The sequence below is a fragment of the Erinaceus europaeus genome, chromosome 8, assembly GCF_950295315.1.
Source record: "Erinaceus europaeus chromosome 8, mEriEur2.1, whole genome shotgun sequence".
NCBI classification, from domain to species: domain Eukaryota; kingdom Metazoa; phylum Chordata; class Mammalia; order Eulipotyphla; family Erinaceidae; genus Erinaceus; species Erinaceus europaeus.
In genome coordinates this window covers 7,417,760-7,439,314 of record NC_080169.1, presented here as the reverse complement: position 1 = coordinate 7,439,314, position 21,555 = coordinate 7,417,760, and the positions used below count along the sequence as shown (strand labels likewise).

Genomic DNA, 21,555 nt, shown 5'->3' with positions numbered 1-21,555 from the left:
CTTTCTGGAGGACTAGAGATGGTCTTCTTAGAAGGACCACTTCCTCACTGATGTTTAGATCTTATGGTGACTTAGCAGTGGTCAAGAGTCCCTGGAGCCAGTGGCTCTCTGCCTTTAATGTGCAGGAGAATCATCTGATCCTGCAGGCTTGGGGTGGCGTCTACAAAGTAGTCAATCTAATAGGCTCCCCGGTGATGCTGATGTCTGAGTAGCAAAATACACAAGTTACCAAATCAAAACACCGGCTCCCAGGCTCATCACGATCAATTTTATTCCACAGCAAGTTTAAGGGAATGTTATTCTCTTAGGTGTTTTAGGAAGATGTTTAGGATTAAAATAATTAAAAAAAAACTTTAACACATTTATGTAACTCTTCTCTTCATTAAATATATATCTGTTTGGCAAAAAAAAAAAAAAAAGTTAGACTCTTTTGTACAAAAACAAAGCCAAAAAAACAAACAAACAAAAAAACCCCGAACGCCTGCAAACTGTCAATACCTGTAATAATTACAATGATGTAAACTAAGATGTCTGACAGTTTGACCATCCTGTGGAACCTGTGTTGCAGCAGAACCTGTCCCCCCATCCCCCGTCCACCTCCCGGGAGAAGGTAACACCAAGTCCTCAGGTAGCCACGGCCCGATACAGAGGCATTTAGGTTTAGTATATTAGAGCTGGAGCATGAAGACTGATTTCACCATTTGTGCTTTCAGCTAAGAGGCTGGCAGAGAGTGTGGAAATAAAGTAGGCAGGCCTAGGCTGGTCCAGGAAAAGGAGAGGAAACTCCCAGACTGATTGGTGAGGAATGAAGGTGGGTTGTGACCACAAAACAGGCTGCAAGTGAGCATGGGACCTGTGGGCTGTGACTGGGAGGACCAAGGATGAGGCTAAACAGGAGGAGGCTATTGCTGCTCTTGAGATCAGAGAGGAACCTGATAGGAAAGGAAGGGAGGGAGGGAGGGAGGAAGGACTTGAAAGCAGATTTCCATTCAGATGAAACTGGTGGTATGTGAACTGATTCTAGAAAGGAAGTGTTTGGTCCTCTTGAGTAGCGAGGCCATTTTGTTCAGACTCAGGCCTGTGGGTCTGGCGGGCCAGTCTGGGGATAGTCTGGTGCTGCTGGCTTTCCTACTCCAGGAAAGGAGGATTCAGGATTCAGAAGGAAGGGCCCTTTGGCTCTCTATTAGTGGATGGGTTTTCCTCCCATCCCACCAGTCAGCTGCAGCAGTGAGAAGTGACCTACAGCAATGAAGTCCAGGAGCAGAATCAGGACAGTGAGCAAGAATGCCAGGGAGGTGGGGCAGCAAAAAAAAAAAAAAGCCAGGAAGCCAGAGGTCAGGTCAGAGAAAGTGCCAACCCACAGATCTCCTTCCTTGTGAGAGGAGTCCAAGGCGTGGGTGTGTTTGCATCCTTCTTTCCTTTTAGCTAGATTTTCCAGTTAGGGAGGGGCGGTGGGGGCGTGGGCACTCTAAGGCCCAGCCCCTTCAGTTACAGTCATAGACGAAGTCGTAGTTGCTGGGCTCCTTGGGGATGGGGGGTGGTGCGTCTGGGATCTGAATGTTCTCCAGGTCCAGGAGGCGGAGCTTGATCTCCATGCTGAGCAGAGTGTCCAGGTCATTGCGTGTCAGGTCACTCATCATGTCTTTGCCCAGCAAGGCGTTGAGCCCATCCGTCCAGATACAATACTGGTGGGAGAGGGGTGGACAGTGGTCATTATGGATGACCGTTAAAAGAGTAGTCACAACAGCCAACACTAATCCATAACTAGGTTCTTTGCTAAGTGCTTCCATCAGTCACCGTTCACACAACATCCCTGTCAAGTCGAAACTTTCGGAATCATCTGTTAATATAGAGGAGGAAACTGAGTCAAAGGGAAATTCTTTTTTTTTTTTTCTTGTTTTGTTTTGTCTATAGGGTTATCACTTGAGGCTCAGTGTTGGCACTGCTCCTTGGAGCCATTCTTTCACCCCCCCCCCCTTTTTCTTAGATAAGACCTCTGTCTTTTATAAATTGAGAGGGGTGGGGGAGATAGAGAGAGACAGAAAGAAAGACACCTGCAAGGAGGTGGAGAGCCGGGGGCTCGAACCAGAATCCTTGTGTGAGTCCTTGCACTTTGTACTATATGTGCTTAACCAGGTACTCCGCCACCCAGGGTCCAAGAGAAATTCTTTTTTAAAAAAATATTTATTTATTTATTTATTCCCTTTTGTTGCCCTTGTTGTTTCATTGTTGTAGTTCTTGTTGTTGTTATTGATGTCGTCATTGTTAGACAAGACAGACAGAAATGGAGAGAGGAGGGGAAGACAGAGAGGGGGAGAGAAAGACAGACACCTGCAGACCTGCTTCACCACCTGTGCAGTGACTCCCCTGCAGGTGGGGAGCCAGGGGCTCAAACGGAGATCCTTACTCTGGTCCTTGTGCTTTGCGCCTCTTGCGCTTAAAACTGCTGCGCTACCGCCCGACTCCCGAGAAATTCTTTAACTTGATACAGGCGGAGTGGGAGGGGACTGAACCCACACAACCTGACGGCAGTCCCTGCATTCCTCTGTGCAATGAATGTTTCTCTATCTATGTAACAGCAGGAAGATTTGAGCTCTCCATACCTGTGCAGCATGGTTCCTCTCTTGCTCTCTCCCTCTTCCTTTGCACCAGAGAGTCTTCTGATCTATATATCCCAGCACTCTGACACTCCGCATCAGGACAAGCCTGTTCCTTGTCTGACCCCAAGCACGGTTTCTAACCTGGGTCTGCTCTGAATCTTAGCACTTATAATGACAACCCCCACAAACCTGAGTCCCATAACTCCCCTTTTGCATTTCTCAGCAAAAAGGTTCTAGATCGCAGCCTTTGTATCATCGACGTCTAGTGAACAGAATGATTAAGATTGTTGAATGATCTTAAGCGGAGGTGAATTGGCTATTTTTTCTGGGAATCTCCCTTTCTTGGGTCTTCAAGGAATCCTCTCCTCCAGCTCCCTGAGTTCTACTTACTAAGGTATCACTGGTTTTGGAAGACCTCAGAGTACGTGACTAAGAATTTGGTTCTGGGGCTGGGCGATGGTGCAACTTGGTTAAGTGCAAGGACTTGGGTTTGAGCCCCTGGCTCCCCACCTGTAGTGGGTGTGGGGGAATGCTTCATAAGCGATGAAGCAGGTCTGCAGGTGTCCCTCTTAATACCTCTCTCTCTATTTCTCTCTGTCCTATCAAATAAAATGGGGGGAAAAGGACGTAGTTTCAAACCTGGGTCTCACTGCACTGGGAGAAGTCTTGGTATTGTGGTATCTTTCTTTCTACCCTACGCCCAGGCTCTTTCTATCTGAACATGTCAGTGGTAAAGTTCTCGGTGACTACAATAAAATGAAACGCATTTTAATATTTTATATACACACCTATCAGTATACAGGCTTTAAAACTATATAGTCTTTTTAGGATAAAATGTCATTAAAGGATTCTAATATCTTTGCATAAGAAAAGCAGGCCTACAGTCTAAGTGAGCTTTTGCAAGCTGAACATCTTTCTGGGAATGTTTGCTTTTGTCTGAAGGATGTTCATTAGTATTTCCTTCAAACCAATATTGCCAGTATCAAATTTGTCACAAAAATGTTCATAGAAGGAGCCAATGTTTATAATCCTGACAGAGTACACTTGTTACGGTACCTGAAGACCTTTTTTAAAGTCCCTAATCTCACCTGCAGGGGAAGAAGGTTCCTGAGTGGTGAAGCTGTGTTGCAGGTGTTTCCCCTGTCTGTCTCCCATTCTTTCTACCTCTTTCTCTTTTGTGTCTTACCATCTATTTTAATCTTTTTTTTTTGCATTGTCTAAGGAGAGAGAAAATTATTAACATGAGATAGTAGTAGTCAATTATTTTTAGGCTAGTATACAAAGAATGATTTAAAAAACACAACTGATCTCACTCTCAGGCAGAAGTTGAAAAACAAGATCAGAAATGAAAACACAAGTAGAACCTGAAATGCAATTGGTATATCGCACCAAAGTAAAAGACTCTGGGGTGGGTGGGTGGGGAGAATACAGGTCCATGAAGGATGATAAATGACATAGTGGTGGTTGAATTGTTAAATGGGAAACTGGGGAATGTTATGCATGAACAAACTATTGTATTTACTGTTGAATGTAAAACATTAATTCCCCAATAAAGAATTAAATTAAAAATAAATAAATAAATAACACAACTGTTAAGGACACAGAAAAATAGAATGTTGTTGAGTGGTTGGGTCTTGCTTGCACATGATTTCACTTTACATGGAGAGAGGCGGGGGCGGAGGGGGAGACATGAGGGGATCAGAGCCTTTCTGGTCTGTGGTCATCCCATGTGGTCTTGGGGTGCAAGCCTAGCAGAAAGTATCTTAATATAATGATTCTTCTCTTCCTGTCAGAATTGTCTTCTTTCTAGAAAGTGCTCTTGATTTTCCCATCTCCTTATTTCAATGGGCAATGCTGAAACTATTTATCCTGTCCTCTGAACCCTGCTTACCTGGGCAATATTTCATCACCTAATAGTAGATTTCAACACAGAAGTGCAAGATTGAAGGGGCTGGATGAAGCTCATTCAGCAGAGTATGCACTTTACCATGAGTGAGGACTTGAGCTTGAACCCTCAGCTATCACCTGGGAGTGCCTTTCCATGGGGGAACTTCAAGAATGGTGCCGTGACGTTGTTGTGATTCTCATTCTCACTGTCTCTTTCTCTTCCCCTCTTTCTCTCCCTGTTACCCTTTATCGAAAAAGGAGAGGAAGAAGATGAAGGTGATGATGAAGAAGAAGATGGATGAGATGATGGTGGCCACCACCAGGAGCAGAGGAATAATAGCACAGGCATGAAGCACTAGCAATAACTCTGGTGGAAAAAAAAGGACAAGACTTCAGAACAAGAAAAAAATCTCAAGTGGTAGTGATATGGTGGAAATTTACCAACGACCCCTCCTGGTAGCACTACATTTCAAGAGGAGAAGGTGATCTATAGTTGTATTTTGAGGCCAGGTCGGAATTGTTCACCTATGAACGGCAGAACTTTATTCTGCTTTGTAATGGATCGACCAAAGCATGAAATCCATTTTGACATCAGCTGAGTACTAAGGGACGCATCAGTGTCTTCACGGGTACCTTCAGAAGCTTCTGGACACATTCAGGCATATGCTTTCTCATAGATAACCTTGAGAAAAATAGATACCTAGTTCTCACCCTGGAGATCCTGATCATCTAGATCTTGGATGAGGATATTTTAATCAGAAAAGCTTCCAGTTGGGAGTTGGGCGGTAGTGTAGCAGGTTAAGTGCACGTGGCGCCACGCGCAAGCATGGGTGTAAGGATCCTGGTTTGAGCCCCCAGCTCCCCACCTGCAGGGGAGTCGCTTCATAGGTGGTCAGGCGGTGATACAGGTCTGCAGGTGTCTGTCTTTCTCTCCCCCTCTTGGTCTTCCCCTCCTCTCTCCATTTCTCTCTGTCCTATCTAACAACAACATCAATAACAACAACAATAACTACAACAACAACAAGAAAACAACAAGGGCAAAAAAAGGGAAAATAAATAAATATTAAAAAAAAAGCTTCCAGTTAATCTCGATGTACCTCCAAATACGGGGGCAGCTGCACTCTGCTCTCTAAGGTCCGGACCTGACTCTGTTTCATTTAAAAACTCTAAATACTTTGGACTGATTCTCTTTGCACACTGCCTCTCCAGTCCTGACCAGCTCCCTCTCATAGTTTAACTTAACACACAGGAGCACTTTTTGTAGTGCTTTTTCTTTTAAGAAGCAGGAAGCATAGATAAAAATCTGTTTTTTTTTTTTTAAAAATGGCCTATCGACCAATAAATAAAAATTTTGTTGTATTGAATTTGAGTTGGAAGGAATAGTATAAGTTTATGATGTAGTTTGTCTTAAAAAGTTATAACTGCTAATTCCGTTCATTAAAAATAATCACCAACCAAATAGTAACTAACAGGCATAGCTAAAGTGCATATTCTGGTTGCTTAAGACCACTTCCTACTAAAAGGAACCAAGGGTTCAGGGAAGGAAGCAGAGCATTTCAACATAAGCCTGGAATGAGTGACTGAGAGAATTAATGAGTGTTAGCAAAGACATCCGAGTCATGCTCAGAAGACAACCAGAAAGTACTCCAGCTTTCTCTAGACAGGATGATTTGGATTGCGATGATGGAAACAGTTATAACTTACTAAAACAAAAGAAAGTCACGTCATCACTTTAGAATGATACTCAAATGTCAACACCACCACACTGGCTCCTTTGGAAGATGTTCATCGTTTCTCTGTCCTATTGAATGAAATGGAGGAAAAATAGGAAAAAACAAAATGGCAACAGGTTCATAGTGCTGGCCTTGAATCCCAGCAATAAAATAACCCTGGAGGCAAAGAGAGAGAGAGAGAGAGAGAGAGAGAGAGAGAGAGAGAAAGAAAAGAAGCAAGACCCATATACCCTGTCTAAATGAAATACCCATCAGAAAGAAAAACAGGCCCATAGTGTAAGGCAAGAGTAAGGTGTCAGTCCAACAGTACAGAAAATAAGGGGTAGCAACATGCTGCTACTCTAGCAGTAAGTAAAATAGATTTTCAAGGGGGCCAGGTGGTGGCACACCTGTTAAAGCACACACACTACAGTGTGCAAGGACCCAGGTTCAAGTCCCTGGTCCCCGCCTGCAGGGGGAAAATTTCACAAGTGGTGAAGCAGGGCTGCAGGTGTCTCTCTGTCTCTATTCCTCTTTATCCTCCCTCCCTCTCCTCTCAATTTCTCTCTGTCTCTATCCAATAATAAATAAATAAATACTTTAAAAAATACTTTCAAATAAAATAGAACTTCGTAAGAACCAGAGATTATATAATGACCAAAGGCTTAATCCAAAAAAAGATATAACTACAGGGAGTCGGGCTGTGGCGCAGCGGGTTAAGCGCAGGTGGCGCAAAGCACAAGGACCGGCATAAGGATTCTGGTTCAAACCCCGGCTCCCCACCTGCAGGGGAGTCGCTTCACAGGCGGTGAAGCAGGTCTGCAGGTGTCTATCTTTCTCTTCTCCTCTCTGTCTTCCCCTCCTCTCTCCATTTCTCTCTGTCCTATCCAACAACAACAACAACAATAATAACTACAACAATAAAACAACAAGGGCAACAAAAGGGAATAAATAAAATAAAATAAATATAAAAAAAAAAGATATAACTATAGTCAGTCTATACGTTCCCAGCATGGGTACACCCAAAGATATAAAGTACTGGCCAAACTTGAGGAAGATATTAGCAGCAACACAATGATAGGAGGAGATTTTAACACACCGCTCACAGCAACAGATCACTGAGACAAAATATCAACAAAGAAAATCTGGCCTTAAATGAAGCCTTGGCGGAGATGGACTAGGAGAATACATGCAGAATGTTCCATGCCAGAATAAATGAACACATTCTTCTCAAGTGCAGATGGAACATTCTTGAGGACTGAACATATGTTGGGGCAGAAACAGCCTTAATAAACAGGTGACTACTGCAGTCTTTAAAAGCACATTTCCAGACCAGGATGATAAGAAGCTAGTAACCATCCTTGAAAATAAGAACATCAGCTCAAAATATGGAGACTAAACAACAGTCTTCTGAGTAATACGCGAGTCAATAAAGAAAATGAGAAATTAAACATTATCTGAATAATCACACAAAAAATGAAGAGAGGAGTTACAAGTTTCTATGGAAATACAATTAGAGCCCAGGGACTTGCAAAAACATGTAATTACACTCTCAGATTTTATGAGAACTGTGTTGGTTATCGGAGGGATAGTCATAAAGTTTCTATGGGAATATAATTAGAGCATAGGAACTGGCAAAAAAGATGTAATTCAACTCTCAGGTTTTATGAGAACTATGTTGGCTATCAGAGCAACAGTCACAGAATTTTGGTGGTGACTGTAGTGTAGAACTAGACCTCAGAAATTGTGTGACTTTGTAAACAATTATTAAACCATCAGAAGAAATAATATTTAAAAACAGTATTAAAACATCTTCCAATTGTATAGGTGTGTTAAAGGTGTCGCAGTTATATTTCAAAATTAACTTATCTGGAGATGCACATGGGGGTATTTACAAAAAGAACATACAAGAACTAGAACTGCTTTAGATCAATGGGGAGCAGGGGGTGGGAGGCAGCTGTCTGTTCGGGTGAAACTGGATTTATTTCTATCCCAGTTCTATCATAAGGTGCCCCCCCTTCTCTCTCTCTCTCTCTCTCTCCCTCCCTCTCTCCCTCTCCTCTCTTCTCTCTTCCCTCCCTTCTTTCTTTCTCTCTTTCTCTCTCTCTGTTTTGTGTGTGTTTGGTTTGGCTTTTGTTTTTGTCATCACTGAGGCTTCATGGTTTCAGGTCGATTTTTTTCCCGATGGCAAGAGAAAGACAGTGAAACGCAAGAGAAGGAAAGACATAATAGTCCCTAAGTGTCAAACTTGGGTTACGTGCATGGCAAAGCGAGAACACATTCAGGTGAACTAGCTCATCAGCCCAGACAACAAGCTCTCTGTTTCATTTCCACTCTATAAAATAAAGTCAATATTCGTTGCTTTTTTTTCCTTCAAAGGTCTGTATACAAATGTTTCTTTTTTAAATTTGTTTTCTTTTTATTAAGGGGAAAATTAATGATTTACATTATAGCTACAGACACATGGGTACAATTTCTCATCTCACCATGATAGGTGTCTTCAAAACACTCACCCCTAACTTATCTACTTTTTCACCATCAAGCACTGGCACCCTAAAGCTCTTCCCTACCAGGCCTCTCCCTTCTCTCCTTCCTCAAACCCCTTTGTTTCAGTGCAATACACTAAACTTAGACTTGGCTTGGTGTATTGCAACAGAGTTTGTTTTTTGGTTTTTTTTTTAAGAGTCACATGAAGATGAAGTGAGGTGAAGTCCATAAAGCAATCAACAATGCCTGGCTCAGACGAGGTCAAGCTTCTAGTAATTACCATCATCTTGAATATGGGAAAGGTGTTCAGTTCTGCAAAGTGTCTCTCTCTGTGTTTTTGAAAAATGAGGAGATCTGTAATAGAACTGTAACTTATGGAGTGATTATGCAAATAAAATGAGGTAGTAGATATGAAAGTGGTGAGGAAAAGTTATTAATGTTCTCAGCTTATGGCATTTTTCTCCTCACTATGTCAATAAAATGTGGCAGATGTGAATCAAAAAAAATGTCAGTTCCAGAACATTTATCCTTACCTGAAATTAATGGACATGGCGAAAATAGCCTTGCATAGATTTAAATAACATTCACAATTCCAATGTTTTAAGTAATTTTCTATATAGCTGTGTACACAGTGGCTTATGTGCAAGCATAATTTTATTTAAAAAAATAGTAGAATATATACCTATATTTTTCTTCCCAGGAGGATGACGACAAAGACCTTTTCTGCAAACTAAGTTCCAAGTAGCACAGAATTATATTAAAGAACCATCATAAATGTAGGATTTGAGCCTGATCTCTTATCTCTCCTTGGGATGTACATTCTTATTTAAAAGCTTCAAAACAGTTACAATCATCAGATACTGAATAGCTTTTAAATGAGTTAAATCCTTTGGGATAAAGGGGAACAAAAGTCAGATTCTATTAAAATCTGACCCTCCTTTCTAAAAGCTGCTTATGCAGCCACATGCAAAACAAAAATTTGAATGGTAGCATCTAAAAATATGTCTGAAACATAATGCTGGGTTCCAATTTACAAGAGAAAAGTTAAATCAACCGTAACTGGTACTGCATCTGACAAATGCACTTTTCGAGATTTATGCTAAAAATTTAAATATAGTTGACAATGTGCTTCAAGAAGAGAAACAAATTATAACAAGATGTCAAAAAGGAATGAAAGCATTTTGAAAATAAAACTTGAACATCAGAGACAGCTCTGAACCTCTCTTAACAGAACTTAAAGAAACATGATAGAAAACCTGCCTCATCAAATGTTTAAAAAATAGAGATGAGTTCAGCCTGTGATACATCTGAGTTAGAATGACATATTCAATGAAAAGCTAGACTGTAGCCAGGGCTGCATCTTCTTTTGAGTTAACAGTTATGCCCCAGTTGAGTCTGACACATTTGTGCATTTTTTTATTGACTAGGCTACAGATAAATTGAGAGAAGAGGGGGAGATAGAGAAGGAGAGAGAAAGATAGACACCTGCAGACTTGCTTTACCACTTGTGAAGCTTCCCCCCTGAAGGTGGGGAACTGGGGCTTGAATCCGGATCATTTGTAGATCCCTGCACTTAGTACCACGTGTTCCACCCTGTTAGATCCCTATACACTTTTTTTTTTTTTTTTTGCTGTGAGCTTATAGTCTAGCTTAAAAGAATGTGAACCTGTTATAATTAACAGTTTCATTCTACTCTAAGTTAGCAACATGTTCCTTTGTTCATGATTTTGCTCAGGCAGGCTTTCAAAAAGTCTTTTAAAAGGAGGACACAGGGAGTCAGGTGGTTGCGCAGCGGGTTAAGCACACGTGGCGCCAAGCGCAAGGACCAGCACAAGGATCCCGGTTCGAGCCCCCGGCTCCCCACCTGCAGGGGAGTCACTTCACAGGCGGTGAAGCAGGTCTGCAGGTGTCTGTCTTCTCTCCCCTCCTGTCTTCCCCGCCTCTCTCCATTTCTCTCTGACCTATCCAAAAACGATGACATCAATAACAACAATAATAACTACAACAATAAAACAAGGGCAACAAAAGGGAATAAATAATATAAAAAATTAAAACAAAATAAAAAGGAGGACCCTGAAGGAGATTAGATTATTATGTAGAAAACTGAGAAATGCCACACATGTACAAACAATTGCATTTTACTGTCGGCTGTAAACCATTCATTCCCATCCCCCAATAATGAAAAAAAATGGGGGGAAAAAAAGTCTTTACAAGTTTTTCTGTACTGATTTTTTTTTTCCTTTTCCTTTGCAATATTTTTCTCCCGCTAGTCTCTCTATAAGTCAACCCCACTGGGACTCATACCTCGTGCTTGTCAGGAGCAATGAAGTTCAGTTGGCAGTTTGAGTCATACAAGATGGAGAACGCAAGTTCGAGCACCTCCTAGGAGAGAGCAGAGATATATACACCGTGAGAAGCAGATCTGGCTAGAGACCGAATACGGAGCAGCTCCGACAAGATGCCCAGGTAGGCAGAGCACCACACGGTTACTGGAGGGACGAGGATGCTTCACCAGGCTCTGCACATACTCCGCTCACTCTCCGCCAGAGGCCCACAAACAGGACAGCACATGTGCCACCTTTTATCATTTCCACTAGCAGGGGAGGAGACTAGGGAGGTTAAGTGAGTGTCCAAAGCCGTACCACCTGAAAGCTCAGATCCTCTCCGTCCTTCATGAAGCGCCTCTCTTCCAGAGAGACCAGGAGAAGCAGTAAAGTACTTCCCCTTCATCAGCAATCAGGGTCACTTCCTTCATGATTTTATATTTTTATTATCTTTATTTATTGGATAGAGACAGCCAGAAGTCAAGAGGGAAGGGGGTGAGAGAGAGACAGAGAGATGTGAAGCCCTGCTTCACCACTCGTAAAGCTTTCCCCCTGCAGGTGGGGACCAGGGGCTTGAACCCAGGTCCTTGCGCATTGTAATACATGCGTTTAACCAGGTGTGCCATCATCCGGCCTTCCTTAATTTTCTATGAAGTTTGACATCTCTAGTCTTCTAGTATATTACTAAAATGGACTCGAACCTGGATCCTTGTGAGAGTCCTTGCACTTAGTACTATGTGCACTTAACTGGGTGCACCACCGCCCAACCTCAATGAGAATTATTTATATTTTGAGTAGTTAGTTATGAACAGTATCTGTAGGTGGACAGACAAAACACAAGTATGTAAAACAAACATTAATGTTTTGGTTTTCTCTCACATAAATTAATTAAATATATATATATAAGAAATGTCAGCATTCTTGTATTTAACTCTGAAATAATTCTTATTAATTGTTATGATTGCTATATATAACATGTAAATAATTATCTGATTTAATAATTATCTGAAAGAATATACAAACCTTAAAAACCCCAATAGACAGCTAAATAACTGCATTTCCAACTTCTTTATATAATTAAATTCTATAAATAAATATAACATATTTCTGTCAATAAAAAGAAAATTATGTTACAGGAGAAGAGCAGAAGTAGCCTGTTGTGGTCAACAGTTTCCCTGCTGGTAAAACTCAGGATTCTGAAATTCTGGGCTGACTCTGGACAACAGCTGCTTCTTAGCATAGGGTTGTCACCTGGCCCCTTGTGAAGCACAGGCAAAGAGTGTGGACAGTTGAGTCCCAAGGCCCTAGTGCAACCTCTTGAGGAGGTGCTGAAGTCACTTGAGACGGAAGTGTCAGGATGGCTGCCCTTGTGACAATAGTGTGTGTGTGTGTGTGTGTGTGTGTGTGTGTGTGTGTGTGTGTGTGTGTGTGTGTGTGTGTGTGTGTGAAATGAGGGGTTCCTGCAGAGTCCGGGCTTTGCCCTTCTAGGGGCTATGCCACTGACCACGTGATGTGAAGGAGCAGAGCTGTCTTGACCTAGATTCCTCATAAACAAAGGCAGGAAATGGGAGATTCGTGAGAATGTCAATCCCCACTTTAATTTCACCAAAGCTGCCTGGAGGGGGTGAGAGGAATTCATTCTCTGAACTGCAGGCCTGTGCTAAAGGCTGCTCTCACTTAGAATGAGTTTTATTGACGTCTCTGCCTTGTTGTCAGTGAGTCACCCGTGGAGGTCAGCTCTCTGCAGGGAGGCTGGAGAGCTGGGGGCACTGGCACCTCTTGCACTATCACTCCAGAAGCTGCCACCTGTCCAGACCGTCTGTGAGGGTGAAGGAGTACCAGGAGACGGTGGAATAAACAGTCCCGGTATCTGGGGCAGTGTCTCCCTTGGGGATCCTTGTCGCACACCGCAGCACTCATGTAGACATCTGATGCTCTGGGGCTTTATTCCTCACTACCTGAGGTCTTTCACTCCCTCTGAATTTTATTCAGTAAAAAACTAAAATATGCCCAGGAGTCGTTTCACTCCTCTCTCTTCCACTAATTCATATTCTACCTCATCGACCCAGAAGAAGGCTTGGATAGGTGAGCTCTGGGAAGAGAGGAGGCAGATGGAACTGAAGAGCCTCCCTCCATGCCCAAGGGTTTCTCATCTCCATGCTCAATCCTCTGGCTCTGGGACCAGTGAGAAGGCACACCGGGCCAGCGGATGCCCAGAGGCATTTTGGGTCTGAATGACACCTAGTTTGGAGGACCTCCAACACAAATGAGTTAAACAATGAACAGATTGAATACAGTAGAACTCTATTTTTTTCCTTTATGGGAGAGGGGGCTAATAGTTTACAGTCGACAGTAAACTACAGTAGTTGGTACATGTGTAATATTTCTGGTTTCCACATAACACCCTAACCGTCCACCTATGTCCTCCTCCGCCATCATGTTCCAAAACTTGAACCCGCCCCCCCGCCCCAGAGTCCTTTACTTTGGTGCAATACACCAACTCCAGTCCAAGTTCTGCTCTGTGCTTTCTCTTCTGTTCTTATTTCTCAACTTCTGTCTATGAGTGGGATCATCCCATATTCATCCTTCCCTTTCTGGCTGATTTCACTTAACAAAATTCCTTCAAGCTCCATTTAAGATGAGGAGAAGAAGGTGCAATCACCATTTTTAATATATCATGTATATAGACCACAACTTCCTCAACCAGTCATCAGTATACAACATATTTCTATTGAATAATACTGACTTCATATGGTCTTAAAGACAATGCGATCTGGCTGGAACTTTTTGCCCAGCACTCACTTTAACTAAGTCGGTTATCCATCACATATCCTGAGGGCAAAACACTTTGATTAAAAACATAGGATATAGCTTGACACACAGATGTGTGTGTGTGTGTGTGTGTGTGTGTGTGTGTACTAATTATGACCACAGAAACAGCAGTAGAGGGGATGGAAGATGGCTTACTCAGTAAATGTCACACTTTATCGTGTACAAAGACCTGAGAGCACCATGCAAAAAAGGGAAGAAGCCACACAGTGGTGAAGCAGTGCTGTGGTATTTTTCCTTCTCTCAGTCTCTGCTTTTTACCCTTCACCCTACCCCCACCCCAACCCATCCCCCAGAAAAGGTCTTCCAGGAGCGGTGGAAACATGCAGACATGAAGTCCAGTGAAGCCTTGGCTTCAAGAAAAAAAAAAAAACACAACAAAAACGATTTCATAACTATATAGCAAGTTGAGTTTCTGTCTTAGAAGGAAAAAAAAAATCACTTATTCAGGTAGCACACAGCCATAGAGGATGTTGCCTCCTTCGGCAGGCTGTAGCTTTATGGCCCCAACTGATCAGATTGGCATTTGCAGCTACTACGGCTCTGACCCATGCTCTTCTGTGTCCCTGTCAGTCACAGACTATGAATTGAATGCTCCTCGATCAGTGGATGCTCTTGAAATGCCAAGAACCCCCTGTACCTTTTCATGGAGCCTTTCCTAATCCTTAATTTTTTTTTTTTTTACCTTTACCTCTCTAACATCCAAGTTCTTTTCAAAACGCTTCTCAGAAATAATTTCTTCTATAAGTTTTTCTCCCAGAATCGCTCTGGATTTAAATATACTTGGGAACAGACAATACTGGATTGAATTTGTGTGTAGGCTTAGCTACTGGATACCCAGGGAAACGGTCTGGTGGTATTTTTTTGATTCTTCTGTCAGTACCCTCCTTATTTCCAGGGCTATGTAGAACCTGGCATGCCAGATGGCTGAAGAAATGTGAGGTGCTGTCACTTACCAGTATTTTGCTATGAATGTATCACCTCCTTGTGGAAGATAACATCTCACTTTGTCTTGCTTAGCAATTCAGCTACCCAGGCCTCTTGACATTGTGGTATAAAATATCAGAGCCCACCCTCCAGCTGGGATTAACTGATCTAGCAAAATGTCTTAGGTGATAATATATTTTTTAATATTTATTTATTTATTCCCCTTTGTTGCCCTTGTTGTTTTATTGTTGTAGTTATTATTATTTTAGTTATTGATGTCATCGTTGCTGGATAGGATAGAGAGAAGTGGAGAGAGGAGGAGAAGACAGAGAGGGGGAAAGAAAGACAGACACTTGTAGACCTGCTTCACCGCCTGTGAGGCGACTCCCCTGCAGGTGAGGAGCCAGGGGCTCGAACCAGGATCCTTACTCTGGTCCTTACGCTTTGTGCCACCTGTGCTTAACCTGCTGCACTACTGCCTGACCCCTGAGGTGATAACATTTTATATAATGTAAATCAATTCTTTATCTTTTAGGGGCCCTGTGTCTGGGGGCTGTCAACTTCTTTTAACATTTATTTTTCTTATCTATATTTACTTATTGGATAGACAGCCAGAAATTGAGAGGGTAGGGGGAGATAGAGAGGAAGAGAGACACCTGTAATACTGCTTCACCGATCTCAAAGCTTTCCCCCTGTAGGTGGGGACCTGAGTCTCAAACCCGGATCCTAGAGCATTGTAACATGTGTGCTCAACCGGGTGCACCACCACTCAGCCCAGGGCTGCCGCCTTTTCCTGTGTTTCTCTAGTGACACAATTTCTCTCCCCTCTAGCCTCTCCCCGTTTCCTTGAGGCCCTGACCCTATTGAATTTTTATCTCCATTATTCCCAATTCTTCAAAGGGAAAGAAGGGAGAAAAATACCTTCCCAAAGCTGGGAAACTTGTCTGGAGAATAGGACTTTGTGAAGGAGAAGATGACAACATACTTTATAATGAGGCTCCATTTTTCCTTGCCTGTACCATGGTGGCGGTGGTGGGGGGTCTTTCTTAGATCTCCGTGAGAAGCTTCTGGGGTGCAGGACAGGATGACTATGAAAGTATCGCACGTCTGTTCAGAGTTGCTCACTGTCACACAAAGCCACATTCGGCTGGGAGCAACTCATCAGAACTGTCATTTAAATGATCCCTCTGTCTGCAGCTCCCCTGGCTTTTGCTCCAGCTCCAGGAGAGGAGAAAAGACTGTGACTCGCTAGGTACCAGGATGGTAGTTAAACCGAATGCCCCGGTTCTCAGCTCAGTACTGGTTTTTCCCTTATTCACATTATTTATTTACTTATTTATTGACTACTGAAACATTATGAGTGACAACCCCCAAAGTCTTTACATGTTGGGGCTGCAAGTGAAAGTCCCTCCACATCTGTCTGACATCATTTCTCTGTCCCTGCTCAAGGGTGCTTAGCTCCTGGTAGGCTGCCAATTCATGCTTCCTGGATCTCTCCCGGTAAGAAGAGTTCTGTTGTTGCCAATTTTCTCAGTGATTTCTACTCAGCTCCACGTGTCAAACAGCCACAAGTACCTCAGCTAGAGGGGAACAGAGCCAGTGTTCCTGGTGACTCTGCAGAGGACGCCTGAGGTGTGCAGGAAGCAAGCCATGAAGGCTTGTTGTAAGAACTACACTTTAGACTCTGATGAGTTGCGGAGAAAAGTGTTGTGGAGAGATGATTTACAGAATGACATTCATTAGGTTTGCCTGTTTAATATGTCAAATGATAGATATTGTTGTGTCAGCTTTAGCAAAGAAAGGATGTATATGAACTTGAGGTGAGTCATACTCATTTTTTTTTTTTTATAAAAAGGAAACACTGACAAAACCATAGGATAAGAGGGGTACAACTCCACACAATTCCCACCACCAGAACTCCGTATCCCATCCCCTCCCTTGAAAGCTGTCCTATTCTTTAAGCCTCTGGGTGTATAGCAAAGATCTTGGGGGGCCAGATAGTAGCACAACTGGTTGAGCACACATGTTACAATGTGCAAACACCTGGATGTAAGCCCTGGGACCCCACCTCCAGGGGGAAAGTTTTGCGAGTGGTGAAGCTGTGTTAACAGGTGTTTCTCTGTCTTTCTCCTTCTTTATCACTCCCGCCTGGTTTCTGGCTGCACCTAGCCAATAAAGATAATTCTTTTTATTAAATTAAAAAGAAGCAAAGATATTGATATTTATTTCCTAAACTATCTTCTTTCCCCTTTGTTTATAGTACTTTCATATTTATTTTGTTATTTTTTCCCCTCAATGTATGGATTAGCCTATGAAGATTTGGATTTATTTTTGCCTTTATTGATAAGTAGGATGCATATAAGTTTTGTATTTCTCTTGGATTAGATATTGGGTGATAAAGAAATATTCTATTGGGCTATTAACTATTTTTGGTATCAAGGTTTCTAGAACACCTAGATCAATATGGACAATTCTGTTCATTATGGTGACTATGAATCATAAGATGCCAAGAGGTATATGACAAACAACTTCCTCTTGGCCTCTCCAGGAACAAATATTTCTAAATTAAAGGCAAAGTAATTCCTTCCATTTTTCCAGACAATGTCCCTCCTATACTTGCTGTTCTGAAACATAGGCTGCACTTTGAACAATCCACTGGTAAGCCAGGAGAAGTCTCTCCTCTCCTCCCTCTATTCTGTGAAGGGCATTTAGACAATATACAACTCTGGGAAACTTATTTCTCTCAGCTGCATTTGAGATAGTTCACAAGATCCTTCCTCAGTGCTGAGGTTATCAAGCCCTTGAAAGTTTTCTAAGCTGATTTGAGTCAACTGGTCTCTACCTTTTCCTGGCTTCAGTGAGATCTGAGGGGGCTCCTAAGAGGGTGGGAAGGGAGGAGGAAATTGAAAGAGACTGGGGCAGAAGTTAAGGAAGGGGAAGGACGGAGACAAATATAAAGTTGGGGAGAGACCAGAAAATGGATAGGAATAAATGAAAAGGGCTCAGGGGAAACTGGGGTCAGGCTGGAGAGTTAGCAAGGGGGTTTATGCACATGGCTTTTATGCACAGGACACAAGTTCAATACCCAGTGCTACCATAAACCACAGCTGAAGGGAGCATGAAACTGAAAACAGGGTGAGGTTTCCACGAGCCATGAATTAGAGTTATTTTCTCAATGAAATGGTTTGAGAAAAAATAATAACAGTCACAGAGTATATGTAAACCCACGAGACACCTCAGATCTAAGTGTGTACTAAGACAAGTTATTAGATAAATGACACATACTAAAAAAAATTAAAAAAGAGTATGTCTAAGAGATCTAAAAGGAATGAGGAGAGGAAAAGAAATACAGAATAAAACATGTTCAAGGAATACACACACACACACACACACACACACACACCAAAGAAGAACTGGGTATACCATAGTCACTGACCGCATTGTGTAGAGCGATCAACTTGCCGTCATTTGGAAAGCATACCTTATTTTGTTTAAGGGCACCTTTCTCTTTCATATGAGGACAGTCTTTTCCTGTCACCACAGCTTTGATATCTGCCACAGGCACTGCAATGAAAGAAAATAAAAGTTAACTATATGATATGAAGGTTTAGATTCAATAAAGAAATAGCTCTAAGCACTGAGTTAGCTACCACAGTTGCTAGTCCCAGAAACTGTTACAAAAACAAACAAACAAACAAACAAAAAAACAGTGAAATGATGAAAAGAGGAAGAGACGTTAACTAGAGTCCCAGAACAAGAAACTGAAATGTAATCTTATAGTCTGGGGGCAGTATCCCTGGGGAGGTGCTGGGAAATTGTGCAGATGCAGTCACATCTGCCATGTTGTCCCCTCAGACTACTGCTAGTTCCTGCGAGAGTTGGGACATTCTCGGAGTGCCTGTTTCGCATGTTGTGCCCTCAGGGCATTGTCTATTTCCCCGCGATATTTGGAGTGCTTTGGATACTCCTCCCCCCTCCCATTCTCACGAGTTATTATCCTATCCTGGAGTGCTATGGTTACTCTTCCCCCTTCCCATTCTCACGAAAGCTGCTCCTATAAAAGCCCTTCTTCCGCACCTCGCTCTCTTGCCAGTGCTCCACTCTGGTGTTCAGACACAGGAAAGGTTACTGCGTGAGGCGGCCATTTTCGCTACCTCCACGTGGCCCAACCTGCTTCTCTAGCACCCAACTCTGAGGTGCCAGTGCAAATAAAGATTTGTGTTCCCGCTTCGCTCCAGACCCCCTCTCTCTTCTCCGCGGCCCAAGCACAACAACAGGGAGGGAGAGATAGACATGCCCATGTGCAAATCTCAGTTAACTAAAACAAGCACCAGAGAAGAAAGGACACCGGAACCACCACAGCAGTGTTAACAGTCACAGTACTCAAGCAGCAATAGGGAGGCAAGCAGTAGTTCATCTCATGAGGACTGAGCCAGCTGACCTGGCTTGGAATCTCCCCAAAGAGAATTCCTGCGATTCTGTCACTTACTTTTGACTACAACCACTGACTTTAATTATCCTCAAATCCATTTTCATAACCAGTGATCAGCCTTGTCCCCCATATTGACCAATCTGGCTGCCTTATCATTTATCAGTACCCCAGGAGTGGACATTGGGCATTTCGGGAAGTCTGTATACTTTTCCATGGAAAAAAAAATCAACATGAGGCCTGGTGGTGACGCCCCTGGTTGAGTGCACATGTCACATTGCACTAGGGTTGGGGTAGCAGCCCCTGGTCCCCATCTGAGGGGGAAAGCTTTGCAAGTGGCAAAGCAGTGTTGCAGGTATCTGTCTTTCTCCCTATTTCTGGCTGTCTCTATTCAATAAATAAATAAAAATAATAAAAGAAAAAAAAGAAAAATTCAGCATTGCAGGGACTTTGTGACATAATGAACATCCCAATTCACAAAACCTTCTCAAGCTTCAGATGGAGTTTAAATCACAAGTACCTGGTAGAAAGTTTATTGTTATATAATATATACCATGGTCAATGAACTAAAGAAAAAACTCTACAGCTTATAAAGAGCAAGTCAGCCTTTGGCTTTGACAACTCATGATATGGAATGAACAAGAGTAACCTACACGTCTACTGTGGGGACAGGCTTCTGAATCCCTAATGAGAAGGCTTGAGGTGAGAGGGAGGAATTCTTCTACCTGCACTTGTGGCAATACTTATTTGATGTTTACATATGTGTGTGTATATATATATATATATATATATATATATATATATATATATATATATATAATTTATATAAATAAATATATAGATTTAATATACATATATATTAAATTTATATAAATAAATATATATATTTAATATATATATAAGTCTCCTGTCAAGGAGACAAGCTGCTGTATTACTCACAGGATTATGGCTCAAAGAAAAGACACAGTTCCAAAAATACAGCAACAGTGTGGTTTTTAAAGGTTGCTCTCACATGATTTGCATCTAGATGCACTGAAAGAGTAGACTGCTGTCTACTCAGTGTGGCCCTTCCTATAACCATGAGCAGAACTAGAGAGGGCAGGCCACATCTCTTTGTCTACACTCCACAGTAGAAGCAGAGAGATCTTGTTTATTTCAGAGCTGACCAGTGTTTTCGTCAGATTTGTGTGTGTGTGTGGGGGGGGGGCAACATTAAGAAATGGGGTGAGAGATTGGGAAACCAGGAAAGTTTGCACCCACCTGCTCACCCTGTCCCCTTTATTCCATGTAGAATAGTCTTTAAAATAAAATTTTTATTTACTTATTATGGATAGAGACACAGAGAAATTGAACAGGGAGGAAGGGGGGATAGAGAGGGAAAGAGGCAAAAAAAAGACACCTGCAGCCTGGATTCACCACTCATGAAGCTTTCCCCTGCAGGTAGGGACCAGGGGCTTGAACCTGGGTCCTTGTGCACTGTCATGTGTATGTTTAACCATGTGCACTACCTGGCCCTGTTTTTTTTTTTTTTTCCCTAATGCTTTCTTTTAGTCTGAGCTAAACTGAAAAAATTCTTACTCAACACTCCCATTTTTTAGAGATAGAAAACCTGAGGCATAAAAAGAAGAAACAGCTGTGCCGTGTCACACGGCTAAAGGGGAACAGAGCTACCAGCCGGGCTTGTGCTCTTTCTTCTCCCTCTGCTTCCTTCCCTTTGCAGCTGGAATCCTGCTGAGCTCCATCCCACACTTGGCTACTTTCAGATACATTCAGGAAACTTTCTGCTTGCTTCTACCTATGAAAACTTAGCTGTGGGAGTCGGGTGGTAGCGCAGCGGGTTAAGCGCATGTGGCGCAAAGCACAAGGACCAGTCAGGATCCCGGTTCCAGCCCCCGGCTCCCCACCTGCAGGGGAGTCGCTTCATGGGCGGTGAAGCAGGTCAGCAGGTGTCTCTCTGTCTCTTCCTCTCTATCTCCCCCTTCTCTCTCAATTTCTCTTTGTCTCTATTCAATAATAAATAAATAAATAAAGTTAAAAAAAGAAAGAAAATTTAGCTGTGTGGCAAGCAAGAGTTCTACTACTGAACCACCAATGCAACCATTCTGGTCGCCTCTCCTCAGTACACAGAAAATATTGATTTGGTTCATTTTTTTTTTTTTTTAAAAAAGGCATGTCTCTGTAGTTACTGGCTATTATTATACTACTATAGTTTAGGGGAAATACTTCCTTCGTCATTTGGTTTGGGATGCTAACCAAAGAGTTATGTTTTTTTTTTATTTACAAAATTGTATTTTTTTTTTCTCACTAGGTCCCAGTGATTAGTGCTCTAATTCTCAAGTACAGACAGAGTTTTTCAAATA

At 42.4% G+C, this 21,555-nt stretch overlaps 1 protein-coding gene across 1 annotated transcript in view; it reads right to left on the bottom strand.

Moving 5' to 3' along the window:
* Positions 1–246: 246 nt before the first annotated feature.
* LOC132539855 (engulfment and cell motility protein 1) overlaps positions 247–21,555 on the bottom strand; it is a 155,832-nt gene continuing 134,523 nt past the window's right edge. Inside the window, exons 5-7 of the mRNA XM_060195865.1 lie at positions 18,248–18,330; positions 10,991–11,068; positions 247–1,685 (exon numbers count right to left, since the gene is read on the bottom strand). Coding sequence (XP_060051848.1) covers positions 1,485–1,685; positions 10,991–11,068; positions 18,248–18,330 — 362 coding nt within the window. The 3' untranslated portion in view covers positions 247–1,484. The remainder of the gene's footprint in view (positions 1,686–10,990; positions 11,069–18,247; positions 18,331–21,555) is intronic.